Below are 27,476 nucleotides of genomic sequence, written 5' to 3' on the forward strand. Positions count from 1 at the left end.
TATATATTTCAACCAAAAATTCACCGGACACACACCTGCAGTTTTTTATTCAAGTTTTATAAGTTTTTTTATTGAAAGAAACTGAATTGGAAAAAAAATATTTTGTTACTTATATGAATTATTGTAATTTCTGTCCTTAAAATATCAAAAATTCCACTTAACTTTAAATTTGGTCCATCTGATTATGTAAATATAAAGAAAAGGTTTGTCAAAATTTACAATAAATATTTACAGTCTCGTATATTACGACTTAGAATGAATGAAATATTTTAAAACGTGAAATTGATCCAGGCAGTACAGCAGCAGCTAAAGAGCCGCTGAGCTGGTCATATGATCTCTGGTCAGTCCGAAGTGATTAGAGGGAGAAACAGGAAAACCACAGCAGAGGAAGAGTAGCGCTGCGCTTCCTCTGTAATACTATACTTTACTGGGAAGATCGAAGGGTTTCAGCCATTTTATGGCAATAGTAGCTCATTGGGTTATTATGAAAAGAAAAGGTAAGAAATATTTACATTCTGGAAGTTTTTTGTTTTGATTTATTTGAAATTATTCTCCTGTTTTAGGAACAGGGGCATTATGTTGAAAGATGTGTGTTTTTGGGGTAAAACAATATGGACAAAATACAGAAAGACTTCTGTAACTTTGAACAGCAGCAGCCTAGAAATTCAGTATTTAGTCACATTTTTTCAGTAATAAAATCATAGCAGATGCATTTATTAATAAAGCATTTCTCTGTGCAGGCATGAAACTGGATTTTTAATTTTATACAGGAAAAAAATTAAGAGTCCAGTTAAAATGATGAGTTTCTCTGTAAATGTTTGAGTAAAATGAACATTGTTCTTTTATTCCATGAACTACTGGCAACATGTCTCAAATTCCAAGCAAAAAAATTTGTTTTTATTTTCAGATAATAAAAAAGATTCAGAGCTTTCAGACCTCAAATAATGCAAAGAAAACAAATTCACATTCATTTACAGACAACAATACAAATGTTTTAACTCAGGAAGAGTTCAAAAATCAATATTTGGTGGAGAAACCAGGAGGTTTTCAATGGGGTTCAGTGCAGTGGACTCTTAGTTTATTCCAGATCTTGTCACATTATATCAATCAGCATAAGTCCAGACAAGCCAGTGTTATTCAAATCTGCATTGAGGCTCATTTTATTCCAGCCTGTGATTTTTTTAGATCAATGTTTTTATCATGCAGATCCATCCATGCTGAGCACATCAAGTCTTGCCAAACTGGACTGCAATACCAAAATCCTCCACAGTGCAGAGCATCGGACCACCTGGATATCAGACGAACAACCGAACCTTCCTGTCTGGCTTAGTYTTCACAGTCCACTGCAGAACGAACCGTTTTGAGGACGTCTCTTAGGGGGACGGAGGAGCGCCCCGCTCAGCATGTACTCCCCCCAGAGCCTCCATCGCTGGGGCATCACTCACAGCGAGAGCATGGAGCGCCTGGCTTACAGTCAAGGTAGGACCAACGTTTAAAACTCTGACCTTACTGGAAAACAGCCATGATGGTTGACATCCACTACGGCATGTTTTATTATTACGGTGCATTTTTTATTTTAAARACAGCAATTAAACATCCTCTGTACTGTTGTTAGTTTATAAATCACTGAATGGCTTAACACCAAAATACATTAAAGATCTGCTGTTGTTGCTGAGGTCTTCTGGTTCTGGTTCTGCTCTGCATCTACAGAACCAGAACCAAAAATGGAGAAGCAGCATTCAGTTTTTACAATCCAAATTCCCAGAAAACTGCAAAACTGCTGAAACCCTGAGTTCCTGTAAGTCAAGGCTTGAAATTCACCTGTTTGGAGTTGACTTGATTAATAAAACTGTAACATTAATCAGAATAGTTGATGTATATTGGCTTGATGATTTTGATGATGGAATTTGACAAAATGTAATGTTTATTTCTTGTTTCATAATTGGTTTTTATATTTTTATGGTGTAAAATACCAACACATGATGAAGAGTCAAGCAATGATCACCCATAATTTCTGCTGTAGTTAATCACCTACTGTGTAATTCAGAAGGAGTCGTGTATGTAGTTTCTTAATTTGTATTTATAACGGCATCCAACCATCCATCCATCCATCCATCCANCCATCCATCCATCCATCCATCCATCCATCCATCCATCCATCCATCCATCCATCCATCCATCCATCCATCCATCCATCCATCCAGTCGTAAAAATGCAACAAAGTTTAGGCATTGTTAATAATGTCCTCCAATAACACAAAATTACCAAGTCATATTTTCACATTTCAACTTTAAAAAGGTGAAATTTAAAATAAACTTTAAATTTCCTTTAAAGTTGAAAGGAAATTTGCAAATTTCCTGTAAAAAAAATACCAGAATATTTTTAGGTATTTTTAAATGCTTTAAAACAAGAGAAGTCTGATTGTAATAGAAGACAGTGAGGGAAGTGTCTTTTTTTAAAAATGTAGGTTACATTTAATATGTATATTAAATATTTTTGGGAGAGTACGTGCTGAAAACCTTTGTAAGGTCTAACTAAAGAAATTATAGTTTTAATACCTAAAGTTGATTGAAAACCCTACGGAGTAAAACCTGAGTGGAGTTTTAATAATTCATGTGTGAAAGCTTCAGGATGAAGCAGCGCCCTCCCTGCAGTTCCCACCTCCGGCAGCAGGGGGCAGCAGCTCGGCGACAGCCTATAAATGATGACGTAGTGCTGCTTGCTGCCTTTTGTGAGCTTCGTGGGCCTCCTGACGCCGCCTCCTCATAGGGCGCAGCTGCTGGACTGGGGAGACGCCAACTGTCGGTTTGGTTAGCTGGCTGTAAACAAATCTGTACACCTCCGAGATGTACGGAAAAGAAACCTTTTGTGCGAACCTGTTTGCTGCGCCGTAACAGCAGGTTTTAGCGCTCGTCATGTAGGTAAACTCAGTGTTATTTGACGCCCGGGAGCGGTGTAACTTTTGTGGACAGCTGATTTTTTTTCTTATTTTTAATTTTGGTTAAACCAAAGTCATCATTTAACCGGTGGGATCCCGGACATTTTGTTGCTATGCTCACCTAAATCGCTAGCTAACTAAGTGAAGAAGCTGGATAATTTTGTGTGTCTTTTACATCACGGAGCTCAGCTAGCTTTGATAATATTCCCTTGAACATGGCATCTGCTGCCGCGGAGCACGACCTGGCTCTGTCCGAGGCGGACAGCAGCAAGGAGAAAGGCCAGGTGTTCGGGATCCTCAGGCTACAGGAGGAGAAATCAGGTGCAGGGGACAAGGCGAACAGCAGCACAGGGAGAGCAGCAGCAGGAGGAGTAGGTGGAGGAGGCGGCGGTGTGGGAGACGGGCGATGGCAGGCTCCTATCTTCGCTTTAGCCAGGAAAGCATCAGAGACCATTTCAGGAAGCATTCACGTCCTTCCAAAAGTGTCGGAACACAGGACTTCCCTTCCTGGTGACTGGACTGTCCAAGGTACAGTATGCATTTATGGGGCTGTGCTAAATGAAATTGTGGCACATCTCTCTCCTGCTGTCTAGTTTTCATCATCATCAGGGCCGACCCAAGCCTTTTTGGGGCCCTGAGCAGTTTTTCATTTGAGGCCCCATCAGAGGTCATGCTAGACATTTTAGTTGTCCATTTTGACTGATGGCATAAAAAAAAAAAATCTGTCTCGTATTATTTTTACCTGTTATAATCATATTAACATAGACTATTCAGACACATTTTTGAATGCGGTACAGTTAATCACTTAGATGAACCGTGAATCCCATCACACATAAACCAGATGAACGCATCTAACTTTTTCTTCGTAGTGACAAAAATCACTGACTGTGGCCCCAATAACCACATAATAAATGAAATTAAATGACTAATTTAATTACAAGCGTTTTTCACCCACTGGAGTCTGAACGCACAGCCTCACAAATTCCTCCTGGTTCACATCTGTAGAGAGATCAGCGCTGGTTCATCAGTCAGTTGGATCTACCCGATCCAAACCAATCAATTAAACTCGGCTATCTTTTTACCCTGTCCGCGGTCCAGCCGCGCACTTTTATGAGGATTTTTTTATTCCAAAAAATCAGGACCAGATGCTTCATCATTCCTAAACTTCTCTACTGTTACTAGCATAACTTGTAATTAGCTTGCATCATGCTAGTGTAATTATGGTGATTGATTTTAACCTTACAACAAACTAAAATAAAAATATTATAATTTTGAAGTTCAGACCTGGTGAACATGGCATCATGTTCACACATTTAAGTGTGCCATATTATTTTAACTATTGGAAAGTAACATCAGCTGATAAACATGAAACTGATATTAAGCAAGTTAACAAGTTTGAAATCTTGTATTTCTCCACCAGTGGCAGCAGGAATATATTAATCATTGTTTGCATAACAACTATAAAAGCAATCCAGAAAATGTTTTTCCATGTTTAATAGCATTCAGTTTGTATAATTCAATGTTATTTTTAATTGGTGCTCTTGGAGGCCCTCTGGTGGCCTGGGGGATCACAAGCAGCCGCTTAACTTGCATATTTCTTGGGCCCGGCCGTGACCACCACAGACCACTTGATGTTTCACACATCAGTGCTGGTCTCATGCATCCTGCTCCGTTTGCCCCGAGGCCTCACATGATGCGTTCAGAAATGCCGTCTCTTGGGGTTAACACATTTCACGCTGTGTCATCCAGCTGTTTGAACTACAAAAACCCCATAACTACTGCAGCAGCAGCACCTCTTACACTCCCACTCTGAGCTAAATTTAACCTGGTGGCTGTCACCATCTTCACCACAAACTTACTTTCAAAATGAACCAAATCAAATTGCATTGATAAAAATCTTTTTTTATTTATTTATTTTGTATCAAGTAAATATTAATTTGGTTTCAATTCCCTTCATGTTTTGCATGTTACTTAAATATGTTACGGTAACTTGTCCCAAAAGTTATTGCGATAAACGATAATGTTGTTTTGAGACCATTTTCAATGAATATAATATAAAGGCATAAAAATGCAAGAACACATTCTCAAAGATCAATAAACTTTAAATTCTAATGAATGTTTAACACTGGAACTGGATGACATCTTAAACATCCAAAATGAATGAACAACACAACAAACGGCAAATAAAATTCATTATGAAGCATCTGTAAACAAAATTGTCCTTCAAAAGGGGAGTTGGTAGCGAGAAATGCACCAGGCTGAAGCTTTTTGTCATCCATTTCAAGGTTTCTCCCAGAAAACTTGCTCAGCCTGGTGGTTGCGATGCTTGCCAGTCATCTATCCAGCGGCTCAACGTGTTTTTGAGTTAAAAATTGTTTAAAATTGACAGGAAATTTGAAAATATCACTTGATAATTATGCGTCATTGGAAGATTAATACCTGAACACCAACTATAAAATCATATAAATGCAAACATTAAAAAAAAAAAAACCTTAAATAAATAAACAATCCTGAGCCTGGTGGGGCCCAAAGGAAGCCTGGTGGCCCGCCAGGCTTTTCATACACTGGGGGAAACCCTGCATTTCCTGGTAAGAAGAGAAACAATAAATCATGCAAATGGAAGCTATTGAGCTGATTTTAATTTATTATGCAATTAACTGATTTATTCCTAAATTCAATTGTACTTTAACACCAACAAGTTGCAGACAGTACTTTGAGGAAGTAGTATTTTCTTCAGTGTATTTTGTTGAAGTTTTATTTGACAGACCAACACAAAGTAGTGCCTAACCTTAAAATGAAAAGGGGAGGAACATCGTGGCTTTTGACTTCTCTTTTTTGTTTGTTTTAATTCTAGTCTTTAAGTCTAGTAGCACACCTGCATGAAATGATGGCTCGTTAGAGGCCTAAGGAGAACATTGACTTGCTGAAGAGGTTGTTGCTACCACCAGGGAGAGAACTAAAACATGCAGGGTGCCGGCCCTCGAGGACCGACTTTGGACAACCCCCTGGTCTAGACCCTTTTTTTGTTGTGTTTAGGTATAAACGTTGGTCTAAATCTTGCCATTTAACCTGCTGCTGTATATTTATGAATGTTGTTTTCACAAATTCATGTTAGTTTGTTGGTGCCCAAAGCTTCCAGCAGCTTCTTTGTTCTGACCTCAGATCATTTTTGCTTGTATGAAATCACTGCCTTGCTGCCTGCAGCGTCTCCTGACTTTGCTCTGTCCTTTGGTGTGTTTAGCTACACATTAACTCACATTTCCACGCGTGGAGCGTTTAAAAGCGCAACACACTGTCCGCACTGCACAATCACAATCTGACCAAGTATTTCTGGCCTAATTTCCAGTTCAGATATCTCAGAACCTTTGAAATAAGACAAAACTAACTTTTAAAAAGTTTTTTGTTTTAAGTCAATAATTCTTAAATATTTATGAGATGGTTGCAGTTCTAAATGCAACAATCTGCCAGTGGAACAAGACATTTTTTCCATATTAAAAACTAAGATTTTAAGCTAGCAGTGTATTAAAATGTTTGCAGTAGAAACTAGAGCAAAACTACTTGGCAGGGTTTTGTGTTTTTGCGGTGAGGCCCTGAAGGTTTCACTGGAAAACAAAATCATCATGCTGCTGATCAAAACGTTACATAAATGTTTCCTCAAACTGGGACAGGAAACGATGGTGTGCTTTTAAAGGGCAGTTCAGGATATTCTCTTACGATGTCATAAACACACTTTCAGTAGATAAATCTGCTGTTTTTGTTGAGTATAAATTCATTCAGTCCCAGAGGCTGAAGCAAGCAGCAGTAAGTAGGGGAGGGGCAGCACAGTCCTAATCTTTCTCTGGTATCTCACTAAGTAAACTTTAAATATATTTTACATTTTCAAAATGTTTTGTTTTTAGATCTTGGCAGAATTGGGTGGTAACTAGTTACATTTACATGAGTTACTTCTTTGCAAGAATGTACTTTTAGGAGTATTTTTACTACACTATGTTTTACTTTTACTTCAGTAAAATATGTTAAAGTAGTGCTATTCTTGCGTAAAATTTCTGGATTTTCTACCCACTGAATGAAAAACAAACATGTTTAAACCAAAAGTTGACCAGACACAGACACACCTGCAGTTTTTATTAAAAATTCATAATTTTTATATTGAAAGAAACTGATTTGGAAAAAAATGTCTTTGCCTTATTTTGTCATTTTTTGTTACTTATATAAATTAATGTAATGTTTGTCTTTAAAATACCAACATTTCTACTTAACTTTATATTTTGGCCAATCTTATCATGTAATATTTAAATATTTAAATGATTGATAATTTGATTAGTTACTCAGTACTTGAGTAGACTTTTTTTTTAACTAAATACTTTTTTACTCTTATTTGAGTAATTTCTTGGATGGCTACTTTCTAGTTTTACTTGAGTAAAACTATGTTAAAGTAGTTCTATTGTCACTTGACTCCAGTGTTTAGTTGCTCTGATAACCAGACCAAACCTGATGTTGTTCATGTACCGTAATAAATTTTGAGTAGTAAAATGTAACCCAACATGCAGCTAGAGAAAATGAAGAGGCCACTTAAAATGATCAGTTTCTCTGATTTAACTTTTTAGGTCTATATTTGAGTAAAATGAACTTTGTTCTTTTATTCTATGAACTACTGACAGCATGTCTCTGAAATTCAAAGCAAAAAATTAGTTTTTATTTGCAGAAAATGAGAAATGGTCAGAATAAGAAAAGAAAACAAGTTCATGTTCGTTTAGCAACAACAACAACACTAATGTTTTAACTCGGGAAGAGTTCAGAAACCAATGTTTGGTGGAATAATGAGGTTTTCAACAGTGCAGTGGGTTTCTAGAGCTGAATCTAAACTGCGGATCGTCTCCTCCACAGCGATGCGTGACCCGATGGCCATGGAGCGAGCCAACCTGCTGAACATGGCGAAGCTCAGCATCAAAGGCCTGATCGAGTCAGCTCTGAGCTTTGGCCGGACGCTGGACTCGGACTACCCGCCTCTGCAGCAGTTCTTTGTGGTCATGGAGCACTGCCTGAAGCACGGCCTCCGAGGTGAGATGGCAGCTTCCTGTAGAGGGACTCAGGTCTGTGTCTCAGGCCGCGGTTTTTCACAGTGGGAATGCAGAACGTTGGAGGGAAGGCAAGCTAGTGGCGTTTGGCATGGAAAAGTTTGGGGATCCCTGGACTTATCTACCCTTCCTAACGGATTTCCTCTCATTGGTTTATTTCTCTCTGCTTTCCCAGTGAAGAAATCCTTCCTGGGGTTCAGCAAGTCTCTGTGGGGACCTCTGGAGCTGGTGGAGAAGCTGTGTCCAGAAGCGTCAGAGATCTCTGCCTCTGTTCGAGACCTTCCCGGCCTCAAGTAAGGATCAAAGTCCTCCTCCACACGCTTGTTTAAGCTCACTGCTGATCTGCGGTAATTAACGGCTCACAAACAGAAGTAACAGGATACTGTGACCTGATCCGGCTCAGGGAAGTACCTGTGCTGTTTACTTTCACTTCACCTTTCAGCTTCACTTCTTCCTTTTCCTGCTTTTATACAGACACACATTAACTGAACACATACGTGCACCACCATCAAGTAGATGGTGAAACTTTGTCAGCTTTAACTGACTACTACTTTCTTGACCTGAGTGAATTTGAAAGGAGAAAGCCGTAGACCGCATGTGTCAAACTTAAGGCCCGGGGGCCAAATGTGGCCCGCCGTAGCTTCTTATGTGGTCCTCTAGACTCCAGATTACATCAGTAAGTCCTTCCAGTTTTTCACAAATCAACAAATCTCCACATTTCTTCTGATTTTACTGCAGAAACATTAATCAGTCATTGCTGCCTCAGCTTTACTTGATGTCATATGATGGTATGTAACTGAGTAATGAAATGAAGTCGTGTTTAGCATCAAACATTATTGCAAATATTGTAAAAAATTCCTTGGAAATACTTCTAAATTAGCAACACAAAATCTGTGATTTTGAATGTAAAAAAAAAAAACAGAAAAAAAATTAGCCCTGTCAGGATAAACAATAAATTAATTAATCGCATGATAAATGAAAAGAAACTCAATAATTTTAATTTGCTAGATTTATCGTTTTTCTCTTTTTACCAAAAATCTGATAAAAATCTTCAATTTGGTATTTGGTCTCAACTATCGCTTTTTTTTAAAGATAATTTTGCTTATATAGACTTATTTTATTTGTTGTTTTCTATATTTATTTTGAATGTTTTAAATGTCTTCCAGTTCCAGTGTTTAAATGTTCATCAGAATTTAAAGTTTATTGGTGTTTTAGAATCTGTTCTTGCATTTTTATGCTATTATTCCCGTTTTATTACTTGAAAATAATGTTGTTTATCGCAATAAGTTCAATTTATCGTCCAGCAAAATTGGTAATCGTGAAAACACAGAGAGACTGATCAGTGTGAGAAGACGTTCAATATTATTTAATTTTAATTGAATGCTGAAACTGTTATTTATTGATACTTTACCAGTTTAAAGTATCGATACATCCTGGCCCTTTAAAAGCGTTCAGATTTTTAACCAGGCCCAAAATGAAAATGATTTTGACGCCCTGGACGTCGTAGGCCATGACTCTGCAGACAGGAAACCAAGTGAGAAATATTTGTTGTTTCTCTGATCAGCAGAATGAGGAACATGAATGTGCCTGTCTGCTGGAGGCCCGGTCCGTTTCCTTTGGTGCTGCTGAGTCAGACGGAACGAAAAGCTTCGCGCGCTTTAGAACGGTTCTGTGAAAACTACAAACACAAAAACATTAAACAGGCGCTTTAAAAACTTGAATTTCAGTTTGGTGTCTTTGAAAAGTGTTTGAATTCTGCATAAAGTCACAGAAACTGGCTGAAATTCAATCTGTAGTTTTCTAATGACGTCAATCTGTTTAAAAGACGGAAAACCAGATATTTCTGATATTTGAAGTTAAATCAGTCTTAACTTTTCTTGATTTGGAATCACCAAATTATTTCTGTTTGCTAACTTCCAAAACAAATTGCGAGGACATTTTCTAATTTTATTTTGAATATTCGTTATTCCTAATGGCTCGTTGAGTTATTGATCTGTGTGATTAAATTACAGGCTGCTACATAGATGAACGTTACTGAAATGTTTTTTAGTGTTCTCACACCAGTCAGCTGTTCAGGCTGAATGAGACACTTCAAAACATAACATTAGTTTCATTTGGGTTTTCCTTATTCCTGCTGCAGGATGCAGAATACTGACAATATAATAACGGTAATAAATGACATAATGCTGAATGAAACTGTTTTCTTTTAGCTGTTTGTTTTGTTGTTTATCTCCAAAGTTTGGTGCTGGAATAGTTTGATTTTTACCTTGAAAAGGCTTGAAATTTACAAACCCTGAAAAAAATTATAATACAGCGAATCTGTTTGTGTTTTCATAAATTATAATGCAATTAAAAAGTTCTCTATATGTTTCAGTAACTCTGTTAAAGACGTGAAAATATTTTACACATAATTATTACACACAAATAATTGTGTACAATATACAATATTTAATTTCTTTAATGAATTTATTTAAATAAATTCAATTAATCTTATTTATTTAATTCAATAATTTTTTTATTTTATAATTTAATTAATATTTAATTTTACAATTGAATAATTAATATTTAGTTATTTAAATATAAATTGATTAAATAATAAATTTTTAATTTAATTAATAACTAACTATTTAATTCTTTAAATAATTTATGATTTTGGTTACAACTAATTGGTTTTTTTAGAGAATTTGAATAATAACTATAATAATAATTACGCTGAATAAACAGCAGGTGTAATGAAAAGTGGATTCATCGTCGGATGAACTGTTGGTCAGTTTTCTCATGTTTGAATGCAGTTTGCTGGTTGTCCAGCAGAGGGGCGTGACGCTCCTCCTCTGTGTTCTGCAGGACTCCTCTGGGCCGGGCCAGAGCCTGGCTCCGCCTGGCGCTCATGCAGAAGCGGCTGGCCGACTACCTGCGCCTCCTCATCACCAGGAAAGACCTGCTCAGGTACGACCCGCAGAAGCAAAACGCCGCCGCCCGCTCTCGCTAAAGGCTCCTGTCTGCTCCGTCCTCAGCGACTTTTACGAGGATTCGGCGCTGATGCTGGAGGAGGAGGGAGCGGTGATCGTGGGCCTGCTGGTGGGCCTGAACGTCATCGACGCCAACCTCTGTGTGAAAGGCGAAGACCTGGACTCTCAGGTAACGGTGGCTTCAAGACGCCATCGAACCGGCGGAGGAACTAAAAACTTAATAATGTGTAGAATGACGTAATGGTCCATCATGTGGCTACGCTAAAAATATTTAATTTTCTTTCTTTTTCTGTTATTTTGTCTGCATGATGATTCAAGTTCATTTAAAAAAATTCAGAGAATTTATGCAAGTTTTGCAAAATGTAAGTAAAGTGAATAAATATATAATCTCCTGACAAATTAAAAAAAAAAAAAAACATCAAATGGTAAAATGAATATTTTCTCACCACCCATTTACCTTTATCTCTGCAATAGCGCTGGACTAAAAAAGATTAGTAGGACTGAAATAATATTTAAAACAATCAACTACTAAAATAAACCATTTTGCTGAAGGGACACAGTAGGAGCAGTAAATAAGCCAAACTGTACAGAACATGTACAATTTGCATTTAAGATATAAAAGATATTTAGCGTATTTTCTATAAGGTGCTAATGCTAATGAGCGGTCTAATTTTTTCATATATAAACGCTCTGGACCATAAGGCGAATAAATCCAAACCAAACCGTCAGAATAATCAGTCAGTGAAAGCCCAGTATGCATCACTCCGCTGACTGCAGAAGCCGTAATGTAGCTAAAACATTTTGACAGCTTCGAGGTCAGTAAGCACAACCGGAATAAATCCACATTTATCCACCGCCGTTTTACTCCAGAACAATATGTAAGGCATCGTTTTTGACCAAATTAAAGCCTTTTGTGCACCTTATAGTCCATGAAATACCGTTATAAGCTGAAAGTAAACGGGACTAAATCTGACAGCTAGTTAAAAACAATACGTGAGGATACTTTGGGTGCTCTGAATTTCTCATGTTTTATATTCTTTAGATAAGTATATTCAGTAATATTTCATCTGATTAAAGCTGAATTTCAACAGAATATCCAAACTGCTGTTGAAATCTTAATTTTTTGATAATCTGAGTAAAGCGACTCGTGTAATTATTTTCTAACTCCTTCCAGGTCGGAGTGATCGACTTCTCCATGTACTTGAAAAACGACATGGATGACTACAGGAGCGAGGAGAGGTACGGCAGCTCTCCGTCGCCGCTTCACTCAGCCGCCGAATCTGACTCACGACTCTGGCTTTCTTTTTTTTTTTTTCTGTTTCCATGGCAACAGGAATAGCCAGATAGCATCCATCTTGGATCAGAAGAACTACGTAGAAGAACTGAATCGACAGCTCAAGTAAGGCTTTGGTTTTAATCAGAAATAAGTTTTTTACGAATCGCGTTCTTTTGAAAATGTTGTTTTTGTTTTGTTTTACCTGAGCAGCTCCACGGTTCACGGCCTCCACAGCAGAGTGGACTCGCTGGAGAAATCCAACTCCAAACTCGTAGAGGAGGTGAGGGATGCTGAAGAACAGCAAACCTAAACTCCAGAAATTGGTGTCAGAGTGAGCGTCGTGACGGTGTGCGTGTGCGTGTGCGTGTGTGTGTGTGTGTGTGTGTGTGTGTGTGTGTGTGTGTGCGCGCATGCAGCTAGCCATAGCCAAGAACAACATCATCAAACTGCAGGAGGAAAACCAGCAGCTGAGGAGCGAAAACAACCTGATTCTGATGAAGGCGCAGCATCATCTGGAGGTAAAACGAAATGTTTTTACAGCTTAAACTGAAACCAAACGAAAAACTGTCGTCGCTTCAAACTGGTCACAGTACTGATGAAAGACTAGATATAAACCTAGTTTTTACATGAAAATAAAATGTAAAACAGTTTTTATCTTATCGGTGTTTATGATTGTTGGGCTCTCGCTGATTTTGGGGAATTTTAAAATCGTCTTAATTTTTACACACTTTATTTTATAGTGCAGTAATTTATCAGGTATATTTGTACAAATAAAGTTCAGCAACAAGGCAGTTGTTTAAGTCCTTTAAATTATAAAAATAAAAAGTACAGAAAGTCCCACAAAGTACTGTTGTTAAAATTTAAAGTCCATATCATCCATTCATTACTTAGAAATGATCAGATCTTATTTCTTAATAAGCAACATGAATCTGTTAACCAGAGCCAAAGCTCTTAAATAGTTTTCTATTGTTTTGTTTACTATTATTTTATTTTTTTCCTTATTAAAATGACTTTTTCTAGTATAATGGTGTCTTTATTCTGCTAATATTATGCCTATATTCTTTGAGCCCCAAGTTTCAACTCTCCACCTGAATATTTTTGCTAATTTTAACTCTATGCATCTCTTTAAATGTCCTGTGATTAAATATATTTGCATTCCCCTCAGATTAATTTCACTCTCTGCTGCAGCTGGGGTGAAATTACTGTAATAACCTGATATTGACTGGAAAGTGCAACATGTGGAGGATTTACGGTTCTGCACATTTGGATGGATCGTCAGACTAGAAGGGTTAAACAAAAATCCTCGTAGCCTGACTAATACTTCATTGTCCAAATTGCAGAAAAGAGTCGGAAAGACGTTTCCAAACACATTTCCAGTCATTTTGTAATTTCTTTGGAGGAAAAGAAATAGATTAAAATCGGACTTTGAGCCCCTTTGTCCAGCTGTGTAACCGGATCCTGACGTTGTTCGTCCAGGTGGCTCAGGGCGACACGTTGGTGGAGCGGGACACCTACAAGCAGTCCCGTCAGGGTCTGGATGAGATGTACAACGAGGCCCGGAGGCAGCTGAAGGAGGAGTGCCAGCTCAGACAGGTCCGACCCAGGCCGCGTGATGGACTCGTTAAACATGCATGAGGTGATGAACCAGCATGTTCTTCCTGTTCTCAGGACGTGGAGAACGAGCTGGTCGCACAGGTGTCCATGAAACAGGAAATGGAGCTGGCCATGAAGCTCCTGGAGAAGGACATTCATGAAAAACAGGTCGGATAGGAACTGCCGTATTTTCCGCACTATAAGGCGCACCTTCAATGAATGGCCTATTTTAAAACTTTTTCCATATATAAGGCGCATAGAATAGACGCTACAGTTTGGGTTGCCGATTTGTACTCTATCATTACACATCCACATTTGTAAAGAAGTGGTCCCTGAGTACTTTATATAGTAGGCTTCCCCAGTCATTGTTTCACTCACGGTGTTGGTGTTGCGATATTGTGCCCAACTGCTTTCTGGGTAACAGACCAACCAACACGCTGCCGCTGCAGTCTGTCTCTCTTCCTTCGCCTCTTCTGGCTTTAAATGTATTATCAAACTTTATTAACAAACCAGCGGTCTGACAACTATCCCAGCATGCACCGCGTGCTTCTTCTACAGGGGAAAATGAAGTCGGCGGCTGCTTACTGTAGTTGCTAGACCTGTTGTGGCTCAATATTGGTCCATATATAAGGCGCACCGGATTATAAGGCGCAGTCGGCTTTTGAGGAAATTGAAGGTTTTTAGGTGCGCCTTATAGTGCAGAAAATACAGTACTTACATTTACCTAACTACATTCACTTCACTAACTTTCTTTAAAAATTAACTTTTAGGAGTATTTTTGCTATTCTTTGCTTTTACTTGAGTAAATTTCTGCATTTTCTACTCACTGAATGAAAAACAAACATGTTTAAACCAAAAATAGTTTTATTTTGAAAGAAACTTGATTTGGAAACATTTATTTTGCCTGATTTTATTTTTGTCTTTTATATGAATTATTGTCATTTTTGTCCTGAAAATGCAAACATTTCCACATAACTACATTTTGGTCCATCTGATGATGTAATTTTAAAATATTAAATTATTGATAATTTGATCAGTTACTCGGTACTTGAGTACTTTTTACCAGATACTTTTGTACTCTTGAGTACAAACATGTTGTAGTAGTTCTACTCTTAAGTACATTTTTGGTGCTCTGCTTATTGTGAATGTTGGTAATTGGAGATGGGAAATGTGTGTTTTAATGAACAGGACACACTGATCGGACTGAGGCATCAGCTGGATGAGGTGAAAGCCATCAATGTAGAAATGTACCAGAAGATGCAGGTAATGACTCACACACACCCACTCTCATCCTTTAAGAAGTCGATCCTGTGTGTGAAAGCAGCTCTTTGTCTCCCGTTTAGTCGTCTGATGAGGAGATGAAGAAGAAGAACGATGTGATCATTCGCCTGGAGGAGAAGACGAATCAGATCACCGCCACCATGAAGCAGCTGGAGCAGAGGTGGGACTTTTTGATTGGTTCTTTCTCTCTCTCCGGCGTACTGCGGCTTTAAGAAGCGTTTCTGGTTTAACTTAATTGAATGTCTTAATCGGCTCCCCAACGTTCTTCAAAGTCCTGCTAATGTGATTCAGTTAGCGTTGAAGTTGAAAAGTTGTTTTTTTGTCGCCGGCCCTCAAAGTTTGGCGTTTGACTCCCTAAATACGAGATTTATCAAATTAAAATGTGTTTCTTACTTTTGTTCTGAGTAAATTGTTTCAGCGCCATTCATATGTGGACAAAAATGTATAAAAAAACCTTAAAATAAATTAATATTCATCAGATTACAGGGGCTTGGTCGACGTGAAATTCAGAAAAAAAATCTCATCTATATTTTGAATTAATTCATTAAAGGTCGATGTTGGTAAATAATCCACTATCTGTTCTTTAAATGTAACATTTTAAAAATATTATTCTTTAAAATGTTGATTAGAGTATCTCTAAAATAAATGTTTTTTTATCCAGGCGTAGACATAAAATGTAAAAGTGTCATTTTGTGGGAAGTAAAAGGCTCATTTTCAGGCATTAGACGTGATTAAACATGAATATTTGATGACTAAAGCCCGGCCGTCCTCCATTTCTCATCCATAAGCAGATAAACTGCAGATATTTTCATGCATGCTCAGATGAAGTCCTCCATTCTCGACATGTTTGTTGATTATTCACGATTCCCTCCTTGTCTTGCGTCTCAGAGTCCACTGGTCCGTCCCGCCCTCCTCCTCTCCTCATTGGTTAATTCTCCATCTTATCTGTGATGTGATTGGTTCTAGGTGTTCAGCAGGCCGGACACACTCTGCAAAAACACTGAGTCTGGTTTGGTCCAGTTTCTAGTGCAAAATCCCAGTACGCTGAAATATGACAAAAATAGCAAAACACATTTTTTAGCAAGAAATAGTGACTCATTAATGATGAAAAAATAAAAATAAATGAGACAATCCGACAGTGGAACCAAGTAATAAATCAATCAATTGTATAATAAATTAAAGTGAGCGCATAATAATAATTTTCATTCAGATTTTTTTAAAATCAAATTGTATTTCAATTATTTTTTTAATTTAAAACATCTTATCAAAATTCTATCAGTTTTTGATGAAATTTTATATTTTGATTAAAAACTGTATTTTTGTAAAAAAAAAAATATTCAAAGTTCTTTACATCATAAAAACACAAAATACAAAGTCATAGTAAACAAGTGAAACATTTTGTCAAACGCCGTCGTCAGATTATTTAAGTTTTTATTGTCTTAATATTTTCTGATTTTGTTTAGAGATGTCATGATCCATTTTAATTATAGTTTCTGATATGAGTCACATTTATTTCCATTTTATTTATGATTGGTTTTCTTTTGAGTATTTCAAATATCTTTCAGTTTGTTTTTTTTTTTTTAAAGTTAAAGTTTATTCCCCTTTGAGAGGGGAAACCAAGAGCCACTGCACTGAAAACCTCCTGGTTTCTCCACCAAATATTGATTTCTGACCCGAAGTAAAACATTAGTATTGTTGTCTGTAAGTGAATATTTCTTGTTTTCTCTGCATTATTTGAGGTGTGAAAGCTCTGCATCTTTCTGTTATTTTGACCATTTCCCACTCTCTGCAAATAAAAACTACATTTTTGCTTGGAGTTTCAGAGACATGTTGTTGTCAATAGTTCAGAAAATAAAAGAACAAAGTTCATTTTACTCAATCATAAACCTATAAAAACTAAAACCAGAGAAACGGATCATTTTAAGTGGTCTCTTTATTTTTTCCAGAGCTGTATTAATTGAAAATTAGTTCAAAACAATATTATCATTTATCGCAATAATTACTGGTATAATTTATTGTTCAGGAAATGTGTTGCCCTTTTGATACTTTTTATCAATAAGGAATTATTGATTTAAAAGAATCTCCTACATTTTGCCATTTCAAGCTTAAGATATTTGCACTAGAAACTGGACCAGAAATGCTCATTATTTTAAATGTTTTTACAGTGTGCTCTCTCTCCCACCTGATATGGGAGAAACTTCACCGCTTAGTTTGTTTGTTTTTCATTTTAACATTGAATCTGTCGTGACAGTGATGTGCAGCAGCTCTTTTCTTTCTAAGCAGACTTTGAGAGAAGTAGTCTCTCGTTCATCTGTTTTTCTACATCACATTTTCCTTCTTCTCCATCAGCTGCCGCTCCAGTATTTCCAGTGAAACCAACATGTTTGCAGCCTGAAATCAGTTTTAGTAACCTGTGTTTCATTAACACTTCCTGCTGTGCTTGTCTTGAAAAGTCAAAGCTGTTCAGTGTGACCAGCCTTAGAGCACTGATGTACTGACATCCTTTCTTCCTTTCTTTCTTTCCTCCCTCGTCCCTCCTTTCTGTTCATCCCATTCCCCCCGTTTCATTCATCCTGCTTCCCCTGAAACCTCGTCTGGTCGCTCCCCCTCCCTGGTTCCTGCTCCCCTCGTGCAGCGATAAAGATCTGCTCAGCCAGACCAGAACTCTTGCCATGTCGTTTGTTAAGTGTGCCAGCACAGACACAGAGCACCAGTACAAGCTGGTCAAAGACATCTCCTTTTGAGGACTCCAGTCACTCACTGGGCTCCAAACTACATTCCTGTTGTTTAACTTTCACAGTAACTCAGTGGTTTTAGGGCCAACACAGGCGCCACAGAATCGGGTGAAACCCCGACTGCATGTTTGGTTCGGTTCCGAGCCGCGGCTTCAGACGGGTCTCATGATGTCGCATTCAGAGAAATGATCAGATGTTTAAGTCGTGTAGCTTTTGAACGGTTTGATTGTTGCTTAGATAAATGAACTAGACACCTTATATATATTCAGTCACACGTGCAGCACACGCAACCGCAGTGATCAGCTTATATGCAGGGAGAAAGTTTGACTGAAGCGTAAACATTGGGTCTTTTATCGTCGATGTTGAGTAGGAGCTCAAACTGAGGGATGAGTCCGCTGGTTTTTACGTTTTGTCACATTAAGAGGAAAACAATCAGAAATTTTGTTGGGATTTTATGTGACAGATCAAGACAAAGTCGTGTATAAATAAGAAATGGAGAAATGGCTTCGTTTTATTTTTTTATTATTTTACAAATGCAAATCTTAAAAGTGTGGCGTGCATTTGAACTCATTCAACTTTATTCTGAAACTCCTGAATTTAATGCAGTCATACTGAAAAGACACATAATCAGTTTAAGCCATAAATCAATGCTAAACTAAAATTGGCTCTATAATTTCCCTTTGCATGGTTTGTTTTTCTCCTGTTTCTGTCTAATTGTGCAACTTTAAAATGTCTCAGTCAGTTTATTGATTCCAAAGAGAAATTAAAACTCAATTTAAATTTAAATTATTCAAGATTCATCAAAAAGTTGTTTCAAATGCTGGCATACAGCAGTCTGTGTTACAGCAAATAATTAAAATTTACTGATCTTTGAGACTGTTTTGTTTTATTTTATTTTTTTTATGCCATTACCATTATATTAGTTGAAAATTATCGTTTATTGCAATAATTTCAGGCCTGGTTTTCAGTCTTTCAAAGAACTGAAAAGATTCACAAGATCTTATATTTTAAATTACTTTTTATTGTTTTTATGTTTAATTCCTTTCATTTTGTATCACTTTGAGATTTACGTGTAAAGTGTGTTATAGATAAAATGTTATTGTTAAGATTAGTGAACAAACAGCTGGACAGGACAGGAAGTTGTAGAGAAGTTTAAAGCCAAGTTGGTTCATAAAGCAAAACTACAAGTATTGAAAATCACAGAACGCAGTTCAATCTATCATTTAAAAATACATTTGTAGGTTTAATGAGATTTAAATTGAGCTTTTTGGACCACATGCAAAAGACTAATGAAAAAACATCACCATAATGGTGATTATTATTATTTTAATTTTTTTTAATTTTTTTATCAGGTACAGAGAATCTTATCGGATTAAATATTCAAAAATATTGCAGCTGTAATTCAATTAAAAAGTGTTTCTACACTGTATTGACACTTTCGGAAAAAAACAGGAATTCTTTTAGTTGCACTTCACTAAAATGTTTCATAAAATCCCAGTAAAACAAACTGAAGTGACAAAATGTAAAAATGTTGAAGTGGTGTGTTTACTTTTTATTTTATGTTGGTTGGGCTGAGACGCTTGAGCCAGAAGAGACATTTACACTGCAGCCTCGTCCGTCGTCATTCACGCTTCCAAATAAATGCGACCTGTGAACTGCAAACGACCTGAACGTGTCCCGCATGCGCAGTAGAGGGCGCAATAGCATCAGTGTTTTACCAACCGGCATAAAAAAGAAGTGCTCAGTGTTTGCGGAAGATAACATGGATGCTAACGGTGTAACATAGCTTACACATTTGAAGTTGTTGACCGACCGGAGCAGCATATTAACAACTTAATCCTCATTAACGTCCGCCATTGTTGCTGTTTTTCTTCCCGTTTGTGAGTATCGGGACGCAGAATAGTGACGTTTGTCGAGTATCAGTGACGTTCAGGTCGCATTTGAATCGGATACGTATCGGAAACCCGAGTGGCCTTGGTCGCATTCCAAAAGAATCCGATCTGATATTTAATGAAACTATCAGATTCAGGTCGCATTACATCAAAATAAATCGGAACTGGGTCACTTCGGGCTGCAGTGTGGACGCAGCCTCAGCTTCAGCATCTAGCAGCAAAGTCCAGGTTGAAAACAAAGAAAACAACCGGAGCGCTAAACTGCAAAAACACAAAGTCTTACCAAATAATTTTGGTCCAGTAAGTTTCTGGTGCAAATATCTTAGTACACTTGAAATAAGACAAAAATAACTTACAAGTAACTTTTTTGCAAGAAATTGAGACTTGTTTTAAGTCAATAATTCGTAAAAAGTACTTGTTCCATTGGCACATTATTTCACTTTTAACAAGACATTTTCCCATGTTAATTTATCTACCAATGGAGCTGGTATTTTCTTCAATATTAAGGAATTATTTACTAAAGCCAAGCCTCTATATCTTGCTGAAAAGCTATTCCAAGTCTATTAAAACATTTGGACCAGAAAAATGGTAAGATTTTGTGGTGTTATAGTGTAAATCGATGTCATTGCAGCCCTGATTATTATTTTATTTTATTTTTGAGTCAGCCAGTAAGAACCTTAGCAGATGCAGCATCAGACAGGACTGTGTGCTTCAGGTCTGCTGCTGGTTTGTGCTGCATGTGTTGCACCTCCTGACCTGCTTCCCAGTGGTTGTGACGACCCCGCGTGCGCCTGCAGTCAGCCCCGCCCTCACTGTCTGTAGTAACCGTCTCTCTAGGAGGTAATTCAGCTGCTAGTTAAGGTTTAAAGTTGGTAAAAAAACTGCAGGGTTCCACTATGAAACGCTGAATAACGACAGACTGCAGTGAACTGTAGAGGCAGAGCTGTAAAAATCAACATTGTTCTCGTTTTCGGCGTATTTACTGACTTCTTCTGTGACACACGGTATATTAAAAAATCATAATAATAATCCTTCTGACTATTCTAACTTAAATGTTTATAAAACTTTGGATTTTTAGACAGAAATAAAGACCCAGTCCTGTTAGTTAAAGCTCACAATTGTTGTCTTTTACCACAGTGATCAATAAATGAAAGTGTTTTGAAAGTCCTGGGTGTGACTGGAGTTTTTATTCAGCTTTTTATCTGAAGTACCTGCAGCTTCGCATTCGATTTTAATAAAGCGACATTCAGTCAGCTGTAGATTTGGAAGAGTGGGCCGATCATCGTGTCTAAAATGCAGGATTTGTTACATACTAAAGCTGCACTTGGGTACCAGTTATTTTCTTTTTTCCCCCCACTCATTTCTCCCCCCGTTGTTTTGCAGCAGTTTGCAGCACCCCGTTTTACTTTCTGGCAGCTTTCACATCAACCTCTTTATCTTTCGCACCAAAACAAACGCCACGTCTTCACCCCATCCATCGTTTTTCTTTAATGTTTGGTTCATTTTCTCCCCGTGCGAACACTCCTCCCAGATTTTTCTCTCCACGGTCCTGAGTTTGTCCCCTGGTTATAATGGTGCAGATTACAGGAGGCGGAGAGGCACCGCAGCTCCGCCGAGGAGGGATCCAGGCGCTTCAAGCTGGACTTTGCCAACAAGGCGGACAGCCTGCAGCGGCAGATCGAGCTCAGAGAGAAGCAGCTGTAAGCAAAACTCCGCCTCAGATTGTTAGACCTCTGGAGTTTAGCTAATATTCCACTTATTTCAGTTTGTTTTAATACTCCCACCAAGCAGATTGGTTCCCCCTTCTTTACATTAAACAGTGAATGAGTTTAAAAATGACATTGTTGAGTTTGTTTGGTGTGTGTTTGTGATTGTTTTGGGCGTTCAGGCAGCAGCTGGAGACGGACCTGAAGATCGAGCGCGAGTGGAGACAGACGCTACAGAACGACCTGGACCGAGAGAGAGACATGGTGTCCCAGCTCAGCACCGAGGCCCTGCAGATCAACGGCCTCAAGAAGGTCGGGACAAACTAAACCAGGCTTTTCACCTGTCGTCATGGTAACCACAAGGCTCAGACAGGCAGGCGCTGGAAAATGCTTGAATTTCAGGTGTTTTCAAGGTTTGGAAAAGTCTTGGTTTCTGTATGAAGTTCTTAACCCTTTCATTGTGATCTTTTATGTCAGGACATTTTTTTTCCAAAAGTGTTTTTGATTTTCTTAAGGCATAAAAAAAAGAGGGGGGGAAAATATTGTAAAAGAAGTTTTTAGGATTTTTTCCTTTAGGTGATCAGTTGTAATTTTCTACAAATACAAAGTTGTTGCTTGGGAAATACATCAGTAATGTAGTTGATGTCATAATATGGTTTTACTGCAACAGTAGAAGGAGGGACTGGATGTTCCCGAGTTGCTTTTTCGTTTTTAACTAAAACTTTTCTTGCACTTCCAGTGCCGCCCACTGCAGTGAAAGGGTTAAAATGCTGCAGAGTTTTGTAATAAATTTTAATTTGATTAAAATCCTAAATTTGTAAAATGTTATTGACGGTTGATACCAGATATTTTCATACACCTAATAAAAAGACGCAGATAATTTTTCTTGCTGTTCTACGTTAAATCAGTTTAAACTTTTCCTGTTTTTGGTCAATTTGAATCACCAAAATTATTTTTATCTGCTAAATACCAAAGAACATTTTTAGTGATTTTCTTTGTAACAGTAGTTGATTATTACATTTAAACCTCTAATTTGTTACGTCAACATTTGGTTCTGACCAAGTGTCATTTATCTTGACACGATGTGTTTGGATTGTTTCAGTGTAATGAATATTTATTATTCCCAATGACGGAGTTATTGATCTGTGTGAATAAATATCAATTCTCATGTTTCATGTGCTAAAAAATATTGAAATTGTTTGTTTGTTTTTTTTAAATAAAACAATTTAATATTTCAAAACATTTAACATTTAATTTTGTTATATTTTAGTTTTGATCAGTTCTGGTCAGTTTCCTTGTAACGAAAAGAAAAACCCACAGCATGATGGTGCCACCACCATGTTTTCCCAAAGCGATGGAGTATTCAGGGCGCTTCACATGTAATCCAGCAGCTTTACTGAATCTGTCATTTCTTTAAATATTTTCTCCTGCATGGCTTGTAGCAGCTTGTACGCTGAATTTTGATCAGATTCTTCCATGTATTGTGTTTTCCAGGAGTTCCACCGCCTCCAGGAGGAAAACATTCAGCTGAAAACCATCTGTGAGGACCAAGAGAAAGCTCTGGAGGAGCTGGGCTCCAAACTTAGCGAGTACGTAAACGCTCACAAACGACTTAAACCTGTTATCCAAAGACAACATAACCCTCCTGCTGCATCAACATTCGGTTCTGACTAAATGATCTTAATTTACTTTTGTCCATCAGGTCCAAACTAAAGATTGAGGACATCAAAGAAGCCAACAAGGCCCTGCAGGTGAAGTCAAACCTCTGTAGCCAGCTTTAGTGACATTTTAAATTTAAAATGCTAAAGTAAAAAAAAAAGTTATTTCAGTAATTCGGTTCAAAAGATTCAACTTTTAATGTATATAATCATTTTCTTCAGAATGACATATGGAGAAAATCTCTAGTTTTGACTTATTTGAGCTTACAGCTGCTGAAAATGAAAGATTCAGTTTATCAGAAAACCAGCCCCGTTACCTAGCAACCCAAACTAAGCCCAGCCCCGTTACCTAGCAACCCAAACTAAGCCCAGCCCCGTTACCTAGCAACCCAGGCTGAACTCCAGCAGTTTGGCAAGCTGGTTTTATCTCTTTATCTCAGCTGGAAAACACTTATAACACGTGAAAAATGTGCTGCAGGTGAAACAATCTCCCAGTTGAATTAGTACAACTTTTTAGTCAATATTAAGGAATTTTTCCTGTAAATAAGCTCCTATTTCTTGCTGAAAAGCTACTTGGACGTTAGTTTTCTTATTTCAGGCGAGCTAAGATACCAGACCAGAAATACTTGATAAGATTTTGTGTTTTTACAGTTTACTAGAAATAAAGACTTTTCAATAAACTGCTGGTAATTCAGTGGATTCAGATGGAAACTCGTAATGAAATAACTTCTGACTCGCTATACTTTAATTTCTTTTAGCCTAAAAAATAGAAACGGTGAAATGAATCCTTCAACTCTTCAGGTCTGGAACATGTGAAGTAATGTAATCAAAACCCTTCAGGGGAAAATGACTGTAAACTTGTCATGTGAACATCTGGAGGTTTTTCCACATTTTGTGTCATTTCTCCAATGTATTTTTAACATGTTGGTGTTTCTGTAACGTGTGATCAGACTGGTGTTTGCTTTCAGGGCGGTCAGGTGTGGCTGAAGGATAAAGACGCGACTCACTGCAAGCTGTGTGAGAAGGAGTTTTCCATTTCAAGACGAAAAGTCAGTAAATCCGTTCCAGCTGTTTTACTTTGAGGCTGCGTTCATACTGCAGCCTGAAGTGAACCAATTACGATTTTTGTGCCTTAATGCGACCCGTATCTGATCTTTTCATGACGAATGCGAACCAGACCACTTGGCTATCCTATACTTTTGAATCTGAAAGTCCAGGTCGTGTTCATCCAACCTGAACGTTCAGGTTGGATGAACACGACCTGGACTTTCAGATTCAGACACTCGACAGACGTCACTATTCTGCGTCCTGATATGCGCAAGCAGGAAGAAAAACAACAACCATGGTGGATTATATGAGGTTCAAGTTGTTAATGTGCTGCTCCGGTCGGAAAACGACTTCAGAACCGATGGATATGCTAAACTGTTAGCATCTATGTTTACTTCTGCACACGTCTTCTTCTTCTCCTTCTCTTTTATGGCGCTCTCTCTGTGTGGCGTTATTGCGCCCTCTTCTGCGCATGCGGGACACTTTCAGGTCGTTTGAGCGAGTGGTGAACTGATGTATCGGTGCCGAGTTCCTTCATTTTGGAAGATCTTTAATCGGCTAATTTTTACACGTGAAGCCGATCTTATCCACCGATGTTATAAACCTCAGTAACGGTCTGAAAATCAACCGCTGTGCTTTTCTTTTTAGAGCCGGCCGACCAGGTCGTGTCTGAACATTTACAGTTAACAAGTCACCCCAGTGTTGCCAATTCAGCAACTTTGTTGATATATTGAGCAACATTTCAGACAAAAAATGGTATCGGCCAAAATTGGAATCTGTAAGTTAGGCTTTTGAAAGGATTGGTAATCGCCGATCAGCCAGAAAACTACAGTCGGTGCAGCCGTAGCTTGCAGTTCACACTGGAGATCGCATGCAACTGTAAGTGTGAACGACCACATCAAAAGAAAGAAATATTTCACAAAACATCGTATTTGTGTCACTTCAGGCTGCAGTGCAAACGTAGCTTTAGCCTCTAGTTTAAATCCCTGGGCTTTGAGGCTGAAGCTGAACGTCTGCTTGCAGCACCACTGCAGGAACTGCGGGGAGATTTTCTGCAACAGCTGCTCCGACAACGAGCTTCCTCTGCCTGCGTCTCCCAAGCCGGTGAGAGTGTGCGACACCTGCCACGCTCTCCTCCTCCAGAGATGCTCCTCCACTACGACATGAGGCCAGACTCCACTGCCAGGACAGGACGGCTCTTTGCCAGGCCAGGTTGCTGCTAACGCTGGACCACATCGACAAATCCTCATTACATGTGCAGTATTTAAGTTTGGCAGCATCTGCATGAACCTCTCAACTGTTTTTTTTGTTTTGTTTTGTTTTTTTACAATTCCTCAACAAAAGTGCAACTGGACAATGAGGAAGTTGTGACTGACCTATTTCTGACTAATACATCCTAAAAACTTTGATTTGTAGCAAAGATGCAGCAACTTCAAGGCGGTGGAGAGTTTTACAAAAGAAACCGCATTTTGAAGACTAAAGCAGAGTTTATGTATAGCGTTGAACAGCCGAGCTGTTTCAGAGTCTGGATACGAAAGAAGAAACGACCTGAAAAAGAACTGAAAGTGATGCTGCACTGACTGGTTCTGCCTAACTGGGTTTCTGAACCAAACCCAGTTCTTCTCACTACTCCATTGTTCTGATGCACGCGACAAACTTGAAACCCAAACTGGTGAGATCAGGCAGAAAGCACAGCGCTTGACGGACATGTGCCTTTTGTTGTTTAAGTACAAACTCTGGTTTGTGGAGAAGCTCTTAAATGTTTACACAAACGGCTCAAGCCTCAGTCTGTAACTTCTATTTTAGAAAGTGCATATTTGTTAAAATTATCATTAAGTCGTGAAAGTACAAGACAGAAATCTATGAAAAGTTCCTCTGCTCCCAGTGCAGAAATACACCACCAGTCAGAGCCAGGAGGAGGGTGTTAGCGCTGTCAATCACTCTTGTACTCGCCCCCTCCTGCTTGCTTTTTGCTAAGCTGCAGCTGGTTCACCACAGTTACGGATGCTAAAGCTAGTTAGCACTGCTACCAATGAATAAACGGATTTCCTGGAACGATAAGTTGATCCTCTGACATTAGCACCTTTAGCAGCAGGTTCTTGAGGCTGATGGACAACGCTGAGCCACGCCTCCTGGCTCTGATTGCTTGTCGTAATAGCACTTAGAGGAGGTGGAGAAACCTGATTATGGAGACACGCTGACGGTTTGAATAAATATGTAAATGAAATATTTCTGTAAAAGTTGCACACCGCAGGTTGAATTTAGATCCAAATTCAGAGAAATATTGACTGTAGATATTTTTACAATAATTATCTGTGCTGTAAAAACGGCTTATGTGGATTTTATTTTGCCAACGTTGAGAAGATGAACTTGATCATGTTGAGGCAGAAACACTTTTCTAATAGTGCCATTTGAACCAGTGTTGGCACCACCGCCTCTGTTGCTCATGTCGATATCGACTCCAATCTGTTGCAAAGACGTTTCTGGGATAAAAGCTCTTGAATATCTCAAAGTAGCAACACTAGCCAGTTATTTAAAGAGATTAAAGCCACACTAATCAGAGCAACAAGCCGTTTGTGAACCACTAACGACACGCAGGTATTTGCCAATCATGTAGTTTATTAAATGTACTTTTTTCTTTTTTTTTTTTTTTGTAAATTATGCACATTAATGTCTGAACAATCCCTGTTAACTTGATCAGCTGTTGAAGTTCAGTGCTGCTCCGTGGTTTACGAGGAACGTTTATAACTTTATTTTTACCACCTGTTGGTAATGCAGCTTGAAGTCAACAGTTCAGGCCAGGAATATTTTAACTGGCTGAGGAAAGCTGTTTCTTTTTGACCTCATAAAGTGATTGTTTTTTTTTAAAACGGTGTGTTTTTGTCTTTTGTTTATTATTCCTCTATAATCTCAGTTTTGGACAGACTGAGCTTCATACTCTGTTGTCTGCCTTTACATTTTGGCCAGAAACTACAAATTACACCAAGTTGGCTAAAACGGAATAAATGGTTAAGTTTAATTGTAATGTCGCTCAAAATATTAAATAAAGACATCTGACTGTTTAAGTATGACGAGGTTTAATAGACAAACTAGGAAAGTCTGGAATTTGCTTTGAACCTTTTTCCATTTCTGGATAAATATGGGGAAAAAAGTAGCATTTTATTTGCTGACATATTTACAAAAAACGTGCATCATTAATGTTTTAGTATAATTTACTCGGAACACAAAGTAAAACAAAAAATATTTTCACTTTTTTTTAAAACTGGCTTTAGTTTAGATGCCGACAAGCAAAACAATAACATT

General features: G+C 38.1%; 1 protein-coding gene across 4 annotated transcripts in view; it reads left to right on the forward strand.

Moving 5' to 3' along the window:
- The window catches only part of rufy2 (RUN and FYVE domain containing 2), a 28,334-nt gene extending 1,096 nt beyond the window's left edge, over window positions 1–27,238 (forward strand). For 2 of the 4 annotated variants that reach the window (XM_008405829.2, XM_008405828.2), the window contains 19 exons: window positions 1,207–1,479; window positions 7,826–7,999; window positions 8,192–8,309; window positions 10,861–10,962; window positions 11,031–11,154; window positions 12,160–12,224; window positions 12,319–12,384; window positions 12,472–12,541; window positions 12,678–12,779; window positions 13,738–13,854; window positions 13,930–14,022; window positions 15,043–15,117; window positions 15,198–15,295; window positions 21,343–21,462; window positions 21,651–21,780; window positions 22,963–23,057; window positions 23,171–23,219; window positions 24,095–24,175; window positions 25,197–27,238. In XM_008405829.2, coding sequence (XP_008404051.1) covers window positions 1,404–1,479; window positions 7,826–7,999; window positions 8,192–8,309; window positions 10,861–10,962; window positions 11,031–11,154; window positions 12,160–12,224; window positions 12,319–12,384; window positions 12,472–12,541; window positions 12,678–12,779; window positions 13,738–13,854; window positions 13,930–14,022; window positions 15,043–15,117; window positions 15,198–15,295; window positions 21,343–21,462; window positions 21,651–21,780; window positions 22,963–23,057; window positions 23,171–23,219; window positions 24,095–24,175; window positions 25,197–25,340 — 1,899 coding nt within the window. In that variant the 5' untranslated portion in view covers window positions 1,207–1,403 and the 3' untranslated portion in view covers window positions 25,341–27,238. Of the gene's footprint in view, window positions 1–1,206; window positions 1,480–2,719; window positions 3,467–7,825; window positions 8,000–8,191; window positions 8,310–10,860; window positions 10,963–11,030; window positions 11,155–12,159; window positions 12,225–12,318; window positions 12,385–12,471; window positions 12,542–12,677; window positions 12,780–13,737; window positions 13,855–13,929; window positions 14,023–15,042; window positions 15,118–15,197; window positions 15,296–17,770; window positions 19,312–21,342; window positions 21,463–21,650; window positions 21,781–22,962; window positions 23,058–23,170; window positions 23,220–24,094; window positions 24,176–25,196 lie in introns of those variants that run through there. The other 2 variants (XM_008405827.2, XM_008405830.2) reach the window with 2 other exon arrangements.
- Window positions 27,239–27,476: the final 238 nt, after the last annotated feature.

The sequence above is a fragment of the Poecilia reticulata genome, linkage group LG3, assembly GCF_000633615.1.
Source record: "Poecilia reticulata strain Guanapo linkage group LG3, Guppy_female_1.0+MT, whole genome shotgun sequence".
Taxonomy (NCBI): Eukaryota; Metazoa; Chordata; class Actinopteri; order Cyprinodontiformes; family Poeciliidae; genus Poecilia; species Poecilia reticulata.